Genomic DNA, 17,429 nt, shown 5'->3' with positions numbered 1-17,429 from the left:
TTACGATTTTTTTTTTTTAATTTTGATTCCATAATTTCTTTTCAAGCATGGTAGAAATCAAATAAAATTCCCAGAAAAGGATTAGGACAGAAATTTGAAGTTTAAAAAGACACTGAAACGGAATAAAAAAAATTAGAATGGAATTGAAATTGCATTTTATTTTCTCGTACATTATTAATGATGTATACGATAAATCTATTTGTTTTTCCATCCGTGTGCTTAAACACGGACACATTTACAAAGAATTAAGTTGTATAAATAAAATTCAGAATTCAATTTTGTCATCAGAATAATAAATAGAATTTTTAACCAAATGGACTGTTGGAAAACAGCAAAAGCTCCGAAAATACCATGTGTTGGTTAACACCAAAAACTCCAACAAAACGCTTGTTGGTGAATACCAAAAGATCCAACAAAACATGGTTTCCATGGATACCAAAAGATCCATGGTTCAACAAAACCATGTGTTGGTGAACAACAAAACTTAAAAATATATGTGCAGAAGTTTTATGAAGTAATCTTTCATTTTAAATTTTTGCTTTCAAGACTAAGTGGTAATTTTCTATGCGTGTAATTTAACTTGTTGGGTTTTTAAAGGTACTTATAAGCAACAAAATATAAATTTGCTCTTTAATGCATTAAATTCATAAGCACAATAGAAATATTTTATAATATACAATTCTGGTGTAAAATCATAATCATAGTCAAAATCATAATTTGTATCAAAGGGAAACAGATAGTCAATCAGTCGACGGATTTCATTCCGATTTTGATATTATCCCTACTATTATATTCGAATACTCATTTATCCTTTATATATAGCTTAACACGTTTTTCATTTATTAAATTCACATATACTCATTAGGGCAGCCAGATAAATATAACTCCCATTGAGAGATCTCGTTAGAAAATTGATAAGAACTTTTCCATTTTAATGTAAAATGTTGCCTGCTAAAATTAATTCGTTTAACTTGTAGAATTTTGAATTATTGTATATATCAAGAAATAAACAGATAAAAAATATTATTCTAAAAATGTACAAGGTTATTTTAAATGAATATCCCAACTTTGCAGGTCTGTTAAAAAGACAAAATAAAGTATAGCCTTGTTATTTATCGAAAATCAAAAATAACAATGGGAAGTTTACATTTAACATAATTATAAATGTTCAGTATGAACCCCTTCAAATATGAGAAGGATATCGAATCTGTATGATAACTTACCCCATATATATATATATATTGTTACGGAATTTCCAGGGTTCGTTTGGATAGTGGGAGTCATATGGTGTGGAGAACGCTCAATCAGCAGGCGGCAGTAGAAAATAAAACAACGACGTTTATTTACACGAAGACACACAGGACAGCACAAGGACGGCAACTATATACAGCACAGAAGACTATTATCTTCAGCCGAGACGTGCAGCATACAACAGCAAACACAGCAGCATACAAAACAGCATAAACAGCAGCATACAAAACAGCATAAACAGCAGCATACAACAGTCTCTACTGCAGACAGTAGCGCACAGTTTAGTTCAGCACTAGCTTCACTCCGTCGCTGCTCCGCTTCTCTCTGGAAGGCCAGTTCTTTACCGTTGGTTCCGACTACGACGACTCTGTCGCTTCCGACTACTCTCCGATCTGGTTCACGACTACTCCATTCCGATCTGGTTCACGACCTTCGGCAGTGGCAGGACTGCTTCCTTTTATAGGTCTCGGGAGGCGGGGCAAGAAGCCTCTCAACCAATCAGGAACGTTTGAGACGTAACTTGGTTCCTACTGGACGGATCGGGAAAATTCTCGATGTTTCGGGTATAATCTATTTCGGCACCAAAGTCGCCAAATTCGTCGCCAAGTTTGTCGCCAAGCTCTGGGATCTCCTATGGAACCAACTATACTGGGAAGCAGCATCGCAGGTTCGTAACAATATTATATATATATATATATATATATATATATATATATATATATATATATATATATATATATATATATACACATTGCATGTTGGTATGAAGCTTTGAAAGAATGCAAATACGTGCATCTGGCAATATATGATTCTATTTTATTGGTCTCACCAAACAGAAAGTGTTTGTTTCACTTCTACTAACTGACCTTCAAGAACTTAACATTTATATACTACTAGCCGCCTTTGGCGACCAGCCGGTTCGCCAATCTTAATGTTCGTTAAAATTTTAATAATTAAATATTTTATGCAATTCCAACTTTAATAGATTCTTCAGCAAAATATTTTAAAACTTCAAATTTTGATAGTCATATAATTCACTCATAATATTATAAAGGCCTTCAGTCATAACGTGATATGTATCTCTCTCATTTTCTGTTACCCTTCGTAGAATTTATGCTTTAAATTAAAGTGTAAAGGATTAATCTGCAATTAATATAATAATATTTTTTTACTGAAACAAAGCATTTATTTTAATAATATGATTACTGATAATAGAGTCACTGAGCTTTTAAACTTTATGGGCACTAAAGAATATCTTTCTTAATTTATGTAATATCTCAAGAATTTGTCAACAAAATTTTCTCAGATTCATCATGAACGGATCGATTCATTAACAATGTTTCATTTTAAATGCATCAAACACTAAGAAAATAAAATGAATCGTTTAAAATAATCGGTCGAAAACAGGTTTAAAGAAACTACTTAAAAAACGATGTACTTAAAACTATAAGCATATACAAAAAATATATAACTAACATAAATACAATTTACTTACAAAAGCATACAACTAACCTAAAAGTAATTTAAATCGTCCGTTGATAATGGTTGCCATGCCAACAATCAGAACACGGTGCGCATGCGTGAATTTTCTTCGTCTTTTACGGTAACGCAAATGCGTGAATTTTTCTACGCCAGTTGGGGTAACGCTATGCAGATTATACATTTTTAATTTCCTTTATTCTGTGTTATTTTAATTCAAAAGTACTTCAGAATGAATCTGAAACATGGATTAATTAACAATGTTTAATTTTAAATGCATAAAACATTAAGAAAATAAACAGAATCGTTTGAAATAATCCGCCGTAAAATGTTAACCCTAGCTTTATTACTGTTAAGAGAAAAAAAAACTAAAGCCTTACTCATTTGGCGGTGGGGAAAATGGAAGATTTTTTTGGCGGGAAAGTTAGTTTTTAATTAATAATTGAAACTCTAATTAAAATTTCAAAAAAAGGAACCCCAGGTGCACATTCCCGACCTCTAAGGTATACATGTACCAAATTTGGTAGCTTTATGTCAAATGACCTGGCCTGTAGAGCGCCAACACACACACACACACACACACACACACACACACACATTGAGCTTTATTATAAGTATAGATAAGCTTTCAAATCATATAAAAACATAATAGAAATGTTGAGAATGCAGGGGATGAGCTATCGTATCGCTTTGATATTATTCGTGTTTTTGAAGGGGTTTACAATGAACACTTATAAATGTGTTAAATTTAAAATTTCAATAATCATTTGTAATTTCTGACGAACAACAAAGTTATACTTTGTTTTCTTTTATTTTAATAGTCCTTCAAAGTTGGGATATGGATTTACAAACACTCTGTATTTTAGGATTCAGAAGGATCAGATGTTCAATAAAATCTAGGTCCAATTCCTTGCTTTTATTTTATTATTATTGTTAAACACAAAATTTTATTTTAAAGATTTGTATTTGACAATTAATAAGGAGAAAGTCGAAATTTAATGTGATACAAATTTTATTCAATTCCTTTTTCATTTAGTTTCTTACTTAACAATTATGACATCATTCATGGAACCTTCGAAGCTAATAAATTTCAAAAGAAATATAGAACAGACTTATTAAAATGTTTTGTATTTCTATATTAACACTTAAACCAGAAATACTTGCGGAAATATATCTTTGCAAATTCTGCCTTGCATCCTTTACGGGCTATAATTTAATGATGAATATGAATTAATTCATTTTTTTCTTCCGAATTCGGATTTCTATCTAATCACTGAGTCATTACCATCTGAATGGAAGAAATCCCAAAAGCATAACCAATTCTAATTGAAACTGCATACACAAAATCCTTATGCGGCGAGCCAGTCTTGAATAAATTATAACATCGCGATTCATTTTATAACTTGATACTGTCAGAATTCTAAGCGAGAATTCAAACGAACGAAATAAAGAGAATGGATGGAGAGAAAGAAAAAAAAGTTCCATTTCTCATTACCTTTTTGTAGCCACGGCTCAAATCTTCCTCAATCACAGACTTGGAAGATAATTAGCACTTGTGTGTCAAAGTTAAGTCCCCACGAATGCAGAGATAATAGAGAAATAATTGGGCCGTGTATTGGTGTTGTGTGCTGAAACCCCCCTTTCCACCATTAAATTCAACACAAAAGTACAAAAGAATTTGAAATGAATCCAAGGAATGAAAAACTAAATCATTTGCATACAAATGAAGAAGTTAACAAACCTCTCATTTAGCATTTACGAACGAACAAAGAAAATGAAAGCGAATGAATAAAAAAAAATGGCGATTTGTTTGACTAGGAATGCAGAGAATAATAAGATCTTGGCAAAAGATACCTTGGAACATTGTACGCTACTTTTATTTAAATCAAGTGTTTGAAGACGAAGAAGACAAGAAAAGATTTCACGTCATCACTTTAACGGAAATAGTATTGATGAAGTAAAAAAATAAAATATTTTGAATTCCCTCCAGATAAAAAAAATCACTTTCTCGAACAAATATCAAGTAATTCCCCTTTTTAATTGATAGTAATTTGACTATCTTTAGGGTATTCAAAATTCGGCAGACGACATTTTTATTCCAATTTGTTCGCATTGTATTAACTGAGTCAACGAATTCTCAAATGAATTATTTCTTCATTCTGTTCTGTTCTTTTTTTTTTTTTGTTCCTTTTCCGACTTTTATTCTGACGAATATTCCATGCTATAAAAATTCTTCGATTAAAACTTCAGTCGAACAATTCTTTCGAATACTTTCTGATTCATTTTAATTTTCTTCCGAAGATTCACTAAATAGAAAGAAAAAAAAAACAAGAAGATACAAATACGTTGGATTGTTTTCAAAGACGACGTATAAAGAATATCTTTTTCGTTCGCTATTTTTACTTAATGAAAACATTTCATTTCTCCTTCCCGGCACTTTTCTTGTTACTTTTAACAGGGAAATAATGAATCTATTTTTCTTATCTCAGTTTTGGCAGCATTTTTATTTATAGCTCAGTGGCTATATTTGACGGAGCAACTTTTAGATGACGAATCATTTGTTTTTTAAAGAAAGGAAGATTTTTATACATTACGAATTTTTTATTATTTAAAATTATACATATATTTAAAATAACTGCAGATAATCATATTTTATAATTATTTTTGATAGAAAAATACAGAAAAGGTTCGTTTATGCATTTTTTAATGGATTTCCTTCACTTCGTCGTCCGAATGGAAACGTGTTCCCTGTAATGCTCTCTTAAAGGGACCAAAGATATGAAAGTCACAGGGGGACAAATAAGGACTGTACGGTGGGTTTGCAATACTTCCCAATGGAATTTTTTAAGGTGACTGGGTTTCAAAGGAGACATGTGGTCGGAAATTGTCATGGAGAAGGATCACTTATTTGAAAATGCCTGATCGTCTGCTTTAGATTACGTTCATTAGCTTCGTCAGAGTACTACAGTATAATTTTGAATTGATAATGCTCCTTTGGGGAGGGACATCAAGCAAGAGTGATCCACGTCAATCGGAGAATCAGATGCCGTACTATCACGCGTTGTTCCGATCCGGACACATCCATATCTATTGAACTCCGTATGCAATTCACACCACCTACCACCCTTTATATCCTTGTTCTGTAACGATTCTGTAGCTGCAGTCATTCTGATGCAATTGCAAGTGTCTCTTTTCCATTTGGGCAACACTTATCTAACCGAAATTTTGACCCTTTGCATCGGATGTCTCCTCTCAAACACCTTTCAAGATGGTGCATCTTTTTTATGTTTTATTTATTTCTTTTCTAATTTTGATTGTTGCAAATACCTACATAGTGGTAAGAAGATATAGATTCATTTTTTGGGAAAATTTAACTTAATCCTTTAAAGGGCGATTTTTTTTCTAGTCATGTTATGTTAAAATATTTTTAGGCTTGAAATTGGAATAAGAAAAGGGATTCATTTAGCTTATTAGATACATTTAATTTGATTAATTAATTAATTGGGTTAATTAATAATTAAGAACAAATCAATGCACATCATTTTGATTGAGATAAAGAACTGAAACATCTAATTTTCTGTCTTTCTAAAAAAAATTGTCAGAACTTATGCCAACCTACATAATTTCATACAAAGATTGATAAATTTGATGGGAAGCATACTTCCCATGGTCCTAGAAAGGGTTAAAACGATTACATATATTTATATTTCGATGCAATAAGCAAATCCTTGTGTTTACTGAATAATCATGCATCGGATCCCTTTTCCTAGCGCAAAAGGTTAATAATCATTTATGACTATTTCAAATTTAAGGCGATTAATGCAAATTCATTTTTCAAGTAATGATTTTAAAGTCATTACTTGTATATTATGTGTAGTGTTAGGACGCATTATACAAATAATTCTTATCTAATTCTTCATAACATCTAAAGCAATGACTTCGTGTTAAAGCTAAACGTTTATCGCAAAAGTGAGGAAAATCATGCCTTTACGACATATTGAAAGAAAGAAAAAGATATTTCTTATTTTATGCATTTTAAGTGCATGCAGGTAGATGCTTGTTAAAAAAAAAAGTTCAATCTTCATCTGATGTGTTCATTTCCTATAAGTATTCAAAGTCAATACCATTCCATTAAAATCCTATTTCATCCATTTAAATTACGTGATTTTATTTCATTGTTGCAAACTTAGGAAACAGGGTACAATATCTGTGTAGTAATAAATGGTGTAAACAGAAGGTTCTGTATTCAATATCATTGTCATCTCATGGGACTTAACTCTTTTAAAATGGTTCAAATACACACTGAACAAAGTTGGTGCAAGGTTATTACAACAACATGGATTTGATATCTCACACAACTTGATATTTAAAAATATTTTTAGAAGAATCTATTAATACGCATAAGAAATTAAACTATTATTCAATGTCAACCTGGAATATTGGTAGCCAAATGCGACTAGTATGAAATCCTACAAACTTTTGCCGCGAAATCAGCTACTCTTTATGAATAATAGCTGGCCTCAACCAATATTTAACTTAACAATTAATTACAATTAATACTTGACTAGCAATTAACTTTATTATTGTTACAAACCTATAGATTTGCTTCCCAGCACGAATAGTTTCATCGTAAGAAAGATTATCGTACGATCAGCCCTATGGATGCTGATCGGTTGCCGCGTCAGTGACCTCAGAGCTTGGCGACCATTTGGCGACAAAATGGATAATGTTGGAAATTTTTTTCAAAGAAAGAATTTTAACGATCCTACCAATAGGAACTGAGAGAACATTCTCTGCCCTCCTCCCGGGAACTATAAAAGGAAAACAGTCTCAAGCTGCAAGTGTGGTGAATTGAAGCGTAGTCGGAGTCGTAGACAAGTAACGAGTCTTCCAGAAGATAACGAAGCAACGGCGAAATGCCAGCGTTGTGTGGGGCGAGTGCTGAATTGCTGTGTGCCGAGTCCTGTTGTATACTGTGGAAGCAGCGTCGTGTCGTGTATAGTAGCCAGTTATTTGAGAACTAGTGAGTCGGCAGCTAAGGCGAGGAGACAGTGAGAAGTTTAGCCGTTGGAGAGACCGTAGAGCGAAGCTCCGAGGATCCCTTCTCCTGCTGGATTCCGTCTGGTCGCTTTGCGTGCTGTGGTCGATTACTATTTGTGTGCTACTGTCTGTTGTAGTGTGCTGTCCTGTGTTCACGTGTGTCCTGTCACGGCCGTAAATATTTGTCGTCTTTGTGTTAGTGTCTTCGTGTTAAATAAACGTTGTTATTTTTTTCTACTGTGGCCTGCTGATTGTGTTTTCACATCATACACTCACTACAAAGCGAATCCAGTGAAATCCGTAACATTATATTACTTTTAATTTCTTATAATGTTTCTTTATTAAGTGCACGCAATTTTTGTAAAAGAAAACTCGTAAGCTTGGTTACTGATTTGAAATATTGTGGCCCAGTTCCTCCTAGAAGTTCAATTTGATGTCATATGCTCTAAAGGATTTACACCAAGTCTCTAAGCAGATTAATTCAATTCTTCAACATTTCTGGAATGAGTAAACAACGTCGAATTTCAACTTCTGTATTCTGAGCCACTGATCCAAAATATTGGAGTCTAGTTTAAATTTACTCCAGTTCATTCTAGAAGTTCGAATTCGATATTATGTGATGTTTTATGAGATCAGAACTCTGAGCAGGCCATTTTAAATCTAAGACATTTGTTGAATGAATGGGAATGTTAAATTCGATCTGATAAACTCTGCCACTGATTTGAAATATTGTGATATAGTTCAGATTCATTCCAGTTCATTCTAGAATTTTTAATTCGACGTTACATGCTCTTTGAGACCAGGTTTGAAACAGGTTAATCCAAGAGTTCAATATTTGTGAAATAAATAGGACTGTCCAATTCGAATTAGACTACACTACCTATATCAGACAGAGTTTTCTTGTACAAGAATGACATGGCATGCAATTTCTGCAGAGATATTTCAAATCGTATTGGATTAAAATTTTAAAGACTTAATATATGCTTGGCATTATAACCTTGTCTATGAGAATTCCAGTTAAGTGTTAATTTTATAATGTTTGATAAACATAATGGTATTTTAAACAGCAACTGATTTCCAAGTTGTTCCTAGAAGTATATCTACTGATCTTTTTTCTTTAAAATCGTACCATTTCCAATCAAAGTTAAATTGCTAATATTAAGCTCTATTTATTCTAAAAGTGACAGAAAAACTGCACAAATTTCTCGAATATAAATTCGAACATAATTCTTATAACATAAAGAATCCTTACCATGGTCAACTTGAATGACTCGTGGCACACTGAGGCTGATGCAACTCCCTTGGTGGTCTTTTCCAACAACGAAAGTCCCAGAAGGTTCTTGAAGATTTGGAGACGGTAACTCTTCACAATCTGGAACAAGGTCCTGATTGGCCAGCAGTGGGTGTTTCCTTGCTGTCGTCATTTCATGCTTGCAGGTGGATGCCTCGAGAGTGTCGCAGTCGTCACGGCACACATGTCTGGGAACTGGATATGGAATGGTGTCGTCGCAAGGTGGAAACATGACGTAGCAGAAGAAAGGAACGGCGTACTTGTGACATTCCGGGCTCATCTCCTACAAAATAAAAAAAATCATTATTTAGATATAAAAGATGACAACTAGTTAGGTTTTGAATATTTTCAAATCATAAATACCCATATATCTCTGTATATTTCCCAAAAAATCGTTTCATAAGCTTGGTAAAACCTCTATCAGCGCAAACAACATTGTTATGATATCTACCCGGTATTGGCTGGCATTCAGAATGTCGAACAACAACGTGAAGATGCCGCTCAATATCTTATGCTAATAAGGACATATCTAGACAATTAGAAATTGTTATGTAATGCGATGCATTGTCATAACTCAAGCGAAAAGAAAGAGTGATAATTGTGCATAAACGCAAATATCAAAATAATTCATAATAATAAAATAATAAAATTTAATAATGACAGAAAAGAAACAAAACTACTGAGCTTATTTAATATATTTTATCGAACAATTACAGAAACTGTTGTTGCTGTTTCTAATGGCACTTGTCATAGACAAGTCCACTGACTTTAGAAGTGAATTATTTTAAACTAAGGATGCGTCTCTTGTTGTTTTTGTTTCAGTAGAGCCATCAAGGACCAAGAGTACGACGTAGCTACACACACCTCACAACCCTTTTTACTGGGCGGACTTCATTCATGCATTTCATTCACTCATCTAAAGATCGTAATCAAGACCTGAATCAGAGAACGATCACCCCTGATCCAGTACCGCCAGTGGTATTACTCTCGACATGGGGGACTTTGTGACCACGACAGATTTATACGTGCGTCAGCCACCACATACACGCAGGGAGTCTTCGGCTGGCGGGGTTCGAACTCGCGACCTAACGGGCGCGAACCCACCGTGTTAACAAATGTTGCGATCAGTGTATAATAGATAGAAAATTAAACACATCGCCTCTAAAACGTAAAAAATCGTATATCAGTATGCAGAAATGGCAATATGCAGAAATTTATGCACCATAGAATCACATTTGCAACGTTAGCCCTTTTGGGAAGTATCTGCTGATATTTGAATTCAAACGTTTGCCTACTTTTGAATAATAGTTATCCAGTGTTATGATTTGGTCTGAATTAGTTAAGTCCTATACGATAAATATTCTTTATAACTTTCTGATAACGGATGCTTGTCAATATTATCCTAAATACATTGAAACTTTCTGGTCTAAAAATGCTGTTCATGCATTTTTTAAAACATACAGTCATGATGGCATAATTTTTAAAAAAATCGTTGGAGGTTTGAAATGAAATAATGTTAACAATGAAATTTTAGGTCCTATATAAAATGCAATACTCAGTTTCATTTTCTTTTTCATAATAAGAGAACGATGGACTTTGAAATAAGCAAGGAAATAAAATGATCAAAATTAGAATTTTTAATTAAAAGTACATCCCCCAAATATATGCTTATATATGATTTAAATAGCCAAGAGATAAGGAACTTAAATAGCATTATAAAACGTATTGTTAGAAAAAATGAATATTTACTGTTTCAGATGAATAAATATTTTTTTTAATGGTTTCATTTCACAACGCTCCTTTCAGATTTAAAAGTATTTGAAATGCTATCAAGTGACTTAATTTTCAAAAACATTAAAAAATTTATAATAAAGATTTCTGTTAAAATAAAAATGAAACTGGGTATGCATTTTATGTTTAAAATTTCTTAGATATTAAAAAGTCAATTTCAGTTTTAAAAATCACAAAATCTATATTAAAATTTTGTGCTTGCACATAAAAATATTTCAAAAATATTAGTTTTTAAATGAAATTTTAGAAAAATATCAAGTTTTGTTTTAAATGCATTTTTACATGATAATAATGAAAAGATAAGATAAAAGGTAAAAAAAAAATGAATCTAGAAAGTTCAAAATTTTCAAATTTACAACGTTTTTTATCTTAAAATTAATTTATCATTTAAAATTTTTTTTTTAAAGTTTTAAAGTTTTTTTAAAAAAGTGTTTGACCTATTTATATCTTAACCCTTTAAAGGGCCATTTTTTTCTAATATTATGTTAAAATATTTTCAGGCTTGAAATTAGAATAAGAAAAGGGATTCCTTTAGCTTATTAGATAAATTTAATTTGATTCATTAATTAATTTGGCTAATTAATAATTAAGTAACAAGTCAAGACACATGATTTTGTCTGAGATAAAGAACTGAAGCATCTAAGTTTCTGACTTACTAAAAAAATTTGTCAGAACTTATGCCAACCTACATAATTTCATACAAAGATTGATAAATTTGGTGGGAAGCATACTTCCCACGGCCCTAGAAATAGTTAATATATATGCATACAGAATTCCAAAATTTATAAGCATGTTTATTCAAATTAATAGTTCTTATAATATTAATTTGAATAAGAAAATGTGGACTACGAAAAGAACTCAACTGTTTTTTTTTATAAATTAGCTCACCTTTCCTGTCGCCAAAATGGTGAGTATGGCAGCCAATTTCTCTTCCATCTGGTTGAGAGTCATCGATGCTTTAACATAAACCGTTCTGTTTCCTATCAGTTGCGAACAAGCCACACCGCGGTAATGTTGGCAAAAACCCAAGTCACTTTGTTCGAATTCAGGTAATCTGTGAAAGAAAAAAAAAAGAAAAAAATTAGTAAGCATGAAAGTGCATCAAAAAGATATACCATTTTACAGTTTGTCTGTCAAAAACATATAATAAAATACTGAAACCAATGCAAAATGCATTCGTGAAATGTTTAAGTTATTCAAATGACTTTAGAAGCATTCTGAATGAGAATTCCAAACTTTATGGATAGTTAAGACACATTGAAACAAGCCACTTTTTAAAAATAGAGAATGGAATCGGAAACATAAGTTGTACATAACGACTAAGGTGTGAGTAACTGATAAAATTAGGGTAAATAAGAGTTAGTATTATCACGAAGTTCGTCCGATAGGTACATATGGTAACGAAAATCAAAAACATTGATAAATATCAAACGACTCTTTATTATTCAAGAAAAGACGAAGCCTTGGCAGGAAGAACACAATAATAAATATTACGAAGAGGAAATATAGTAGATAACAAAAGGGCACTCACAAAGAGCAAAGCTTCTAAAAACTCATAATGCAAGAGGACTGAAAATTGTTAATCAGAAAACAGCAATTGCAAAGTCCAAGCTAGAGTGCTCACTGCACAACGAATACTTTACATAAAAAATCAATTGAATCGCTTGAACCTTTGGCATTTATATATGTTTTTATAGGGCATGGAATTTTCCTGATGAATCTTTAGATCTCGTTTCTTATTAAAATCAGAGCCATAACTCTTATTTTCTAAAATTTTCACTTTCCTCACCAAGGACCTGGCTCACTCTTTTCATTACCAAGTCATTTTTTCAAATTATGATAGAGACGATTCCGTTATTGCGGAAACGTAACAATATCAACACAAATTTTTTTGGAGTACTTAATGTAAGTATTCAAAGAATTGGCTATCTGATCGATACACACTTTGCATTTTGTATTTTTGTAACTGATTTGTTGAGTTATTATTATTTTGTATTTCTTTAAATCTGCGCCATAATATTTTATTCGATGCTCCTTTTCTTTTAATTAATTCATTAGCAAACAGATCCATGCACCCACTCCACTTTTATGTTCCCACTTCCATATTTTCCGGAAGGGTTCCAGAATTGTGGGAGGTGATCCACAGTAGTTCTCGAATCAATTTCTGGAGAGTTGGGATAACATCTTGATTAACAAATGCATTTCCCCCAATATATTACTATTTAAATACAATTATTTGAAGCAATATTTTTTTAACGAACATGCGTATAATAATTTTCAGTAAAATTATTCTTAAAGTTTAATAATAATTCACAATTTAATTATCGATAGTTTTTATTCTTAAAATTTAAGAATTTTAGTGATGCTTATCATTTTTTTATACAAACCAATTCAAAAAGACAGATCACCACGTTTTTTAAAAATTTTCTGTTAAATATTCCACATTTTTATTATTTTATAACGTGCGGCAATTTTGATCTAATAAATCTGGTATAGAAAAAAATTGTTGTTAAAGGAGCTCTAAAACAATTTATTTATTCCATGACTTATTATTGAGATGAAGAAACGTTCTCCCAATCTAACGTCATTAATACCTTCACTCTAAATCTTACCACTCTCAAGTACTCTTGAGACAATAACCTTCTACTGAATGGATTTCACTCAAAACCTGATACAACTTTAGCATAAAGATAACATATTAAGTTTCAATTGTCTATTTCAAAGCGTGTTTGTGTTGCCATGTCCTCAAACAGATATAATTTCAAAACTTTGTATGTTGGATTCAAGGAAATCTAAAATGTGGAAATTCATCAAAATCTGGACTTAAGGCTTTTTTTTTTTACTATTATGATATTGTCTCTTTGTATATCACTGTAAAAGAGAAAGTGAAAGAATATTCTTAAAAAACAGCGTGCATTAATTATTTTGGAAAAACAGAATAGACAATGATTTTACAATTTTCTTTTTGATGCCTTTCACACAGAAGATAGAATCTAATGATTCATGAGAAGAAAAGGAATAGTTAAATTATGCCTGCCTATTGCAGTCGCATTCGGTGGTTCTAAAATATAATGATACGATCTAGTTTGAGGTACATATAATATATATAAAATTATTTATACAAATTTAACATATTTGAACTAGCAATCAGACATAAATTGAGTTAATGTTCAATTTACCATTGAATGCAAGGCCACCTCAAGTCCAGAAAATAATGACATCGGCTTGTAAATTAAATATAACAAAGATGGTGAGATAAATTACGAATCACTTGCTTAATGAAAATATGTATTTTGTACACTTTATCCACGATTGTCCGGAAAGTTGAAGCAAATAATACGGTAAAAATATGTACTTGGGCATACGCATTATTTTTAGCGATTTTAAAGTTAAATAAAAAAATTAATATTAGCATAATTACTCTTTAATGTTTTATGATAAGAAATTTTATGTAATACAAAATTACTCAACTGCAATATTATTTTAATTAAACTAATCTTATTTTAAAATAATTTACAGTAAAATATTTCAAAAATAATAACCTATAAGCTAAAAAGGCATTTATTTAAGTTCACTGAGTTCGTCCATCACATCAAACATTCTCTGGTAGTAAAACTCTAAATGGCAAAAAAAAAAAAAAAAAAAAAAAAAAGAAAGAAAGAAAACCCTGAAATAATGGTCTAACTCCAGTTTATACAGAAAGGAGTTGATTTCCTTTTTCCATTATATGATAAAAACATCGATTATTGAAAATTCTAACAGAACCAAAACCTTATTTTAAGCTTTCCCCACACGGCTGGCTCTTCTTTCTTTTGCCAGTTATAAATAAGCAAAATTTCCAACCAGGGACCGGAAGTAAAAACAATAAATAAATAAATAAGTAAGTAAACAGAGCGTGGGGCTCAAGAAATCGTTCCTAAATCTGCGATCATGTTTTCGTTGGAAGATCTACTTCTCACTTCACTGCGCGCCATCCGTGATCGAAAAGAGAACTAAAACAGCAAACGATAAAAAAAAGAAAAAGAAGCTACCAGCACAAGGCTCAACAGGCTGAAAAAGAAAAACCAAAAAGAACAAAGAAAAAAGCGGGAAAATTGATAAAAGAAGTCTTCTAGTATCGCAGGCGAAAGTAGTTCAGATTTTTTTATTTTTTATTATGTTTTATTCTCTTCACAGTTGCCTTAATATTGGCTTTCTTATTTTCTTACAGACCACTGGCTTCTTCTAAGATGTTACTTTCTAGCTTGGATTGCTTCACAGCTGGTCTGACTTTCTTTCTTTTTTTTATTATTAGTTTTAGAATTTTTTAACCGGTTCTTAAGAAAGGGTATCTTTTTCTAGGCAGAAGAGCTAGGATGATATGGTCGGGTGCATCTACGATTATAATTAAATCATTTAAAAGACAGGGTGTGAAAGGCCTGTTGGATCGTATTTCAGCACAGGCTACTGTGAGTTAATATCGTTCTTTCTTCTTTTTTTTTCTCCGGTTCCATTCATTTTCTAAAGAGAAGGATAAGATTTAGTAACATTATCCAAGAAAGATTTTTTTAAAAAAAAATCTGGCTGTGATCTTAGTCGGTTATTTTAACGAAGCGGTGAAACTTCAGCTAGAACGAAAAAAAATATATATCACTAAGTCGTTTTTAGCTTAACGCAACCATTGGGTCTATGAACTGGTATTGTTTAAAAGAAGAAATCGGCAAAAATGTGTAAAAAGATATAGTTGTCGGATTTATGTTGTTCTAATGTGCTAAAAAAAATAGCAAACTGCTGAGCAAGATATTAAGAAACACTCAAGTTATTTCAAAACAAATTTTATGGTTAAATAAAGCATATTTATTAATGATGGAAGACTTAGTTATAGTTCTCTTTTTTATAGAACAACTAGCCGCCTTTGGCGGCCAGCCGGTTCGCCAATCTTAATGTTCGTTAAAATTTTAATAATTAAATATTTTATGCAATTCCAACTTTAATAGATTCTTCAGCAAAATATTTAAAAACTTCAAATTTTGACAGTCATATAATTCACTCATAATATTATAAAGGCCTTCAGTCATAACGTGATATGTATCTCTCTAATTTTCTGTTACCCCTCGTAGAATGTATGCTTTAAATTAAAGTGTAAAGGAATAATCTGCAATTAATATAATAATATTTTTTACTGAAACAAAGCATTTTTTTAATGATATGATTACTGATAATAGAGTCACTGAGCGTTTAAACTTTATGGGCACTAAAGAATATCTTTCTTAATTTGTATAATATCTCAAGAATTTGTCAACAAAATTTTCTCAGATTCATCATGAACGGATCGATTCATTAACAATGTTTCATTTTAAATGCATCAAACACTAAGAAAATAAAATGAATCGTTTAAAATAATCGGTCAAAAACAGATTAAAAAAAAACTACTTAAAAAAAGATGTACTTAAAACTATAAGCATATATCAAAAAATATATAATTAACATAAATACAATTTAATTACAAAAGCATGCAACTAACCTGAAAATAATTTAAATCATTGAAAACAGGTTAAAAAAAACTACTTAAAAAACGATGTACTTAAAACTATAAGCATATATCAAAAAATATATAATTAACATAAATACAATTTAATTACAAAAGCATGCAACTAACCTAAAAATAATTTAAATCATTGAAAACAGGTTTTAAAAAAACTACTTAAAAAACGATGTACTTAAAACTATAAGCATATACAAAAAATATATAACTAACATAAATACAATTTACTTACAAAAGCATACAACTAACCTAAAAGTAATTTAAATCGTCCGTTGATAATGGTTGCCATGCCAACAATCAGAACACAGTGCGCATGCGTGAATTTTCTTCGCCTTTTACGGTAACGCAAATGCGTGAATTTTTCTACGCCAGTTGGGGTAACGCTATGCAGATTAGACATTTTTAATTTCCTTTATTCTGTGTTATTTTAATTCAAAAGTACTTCAGAATGAATCTGACACATGGATTAATTAACAATGTTTAATTTTAAATGCATAAAACATTAAGAAAATAAACAGAATCGTTTGAAATAATCCGCCGAAAAATCTTAACCCTAGCCTCATTACTGTTAGGAGAAAAAAAGAACTAAAACCTAAATCATTTGGCGTTGGGGAAAATGGAAGATTATTTTGGCGGAAAAGTTGGCGGTGGGGAAAATGGAAGATTTTTTTGGCGGGAAAGTTAGTTTTTAATTAATAATTAAAATTCTAATTAAAATTTCAAAAAACGGGACCCCAGGTGCACATTCCCGACCTCTAAGGTATACATGTACCAAATTTGGTAGCTGTATGTCAAATGACCTGGCCTGTAGAGCGCCAACACACACACACACACACACACACACACACATTGAGCTTTATTATAAGTATAGATAGATATAGATATAGATATAGATTAATTTTTTTGGAACTTAAAGAATATCTTTCCTTTAGATAAAAAAGCTTCAGACCACATTAGGAAAAAATGATCCTCCACCTTTTATTCTCTTGCATAAAATCTTTTTTAAAAAACAAATAAAAAATTCATATTCTTTAATAAATTTATCTTTATTTA

The 17,429-nt window shown here is 31.4% G+C and overlaps 1 protein-coding gene across 2 annotated transcripts in view; it reads right to left on the bottom strand.

The window, feature by feature from the left end:
• LOC129983884 (inactive tyrosine-protein kinase transmembrane receptor ROR1-like) overlaps window positions 1-17,429 on the bottom strand; it is a 394,447-nt gene that overhangs the window by 18,763 nt on the left and 358,255 nt on the right. For both annotated transcript variants that reach the window (XM_056093570.1, XM_056093571.1), the window contains exons 6-7: window positions 11,741-11,906; window positions 9,023-9,344 (exon numbers count right to left, since the gene is read on the bottom strand). In XM_056093570.1, the coding sequence (XP_055949545.1) occupies window positions 9,023-9,344; window positions 11,741-11,906 (488 nt within the window). The remainder of the gene's footprint in view (window positions 1-9,022; window positions 9,345-11,740; window positions 11,907-17,429) is intronic.

This window comes from Argiope bruennichi, chromosome 9 (assembly GCF_947563725.1).
Source record: "Argiope bruennichi chromosome 9, qqArgBrue1.1, whole genome shotgun sequence".
NCBI classification, from domain to species: domain Eukaryota; kingdom Metazoa; phylum Arthropoda; class Arachnida; order Araneae; family Araneidae; genus Argiope; species Argiope bruennichi.
Note: the sequence above shows the minus strand (reverse complement) of the source record. Positions and strands in the feature narration are given on the sequence as shown.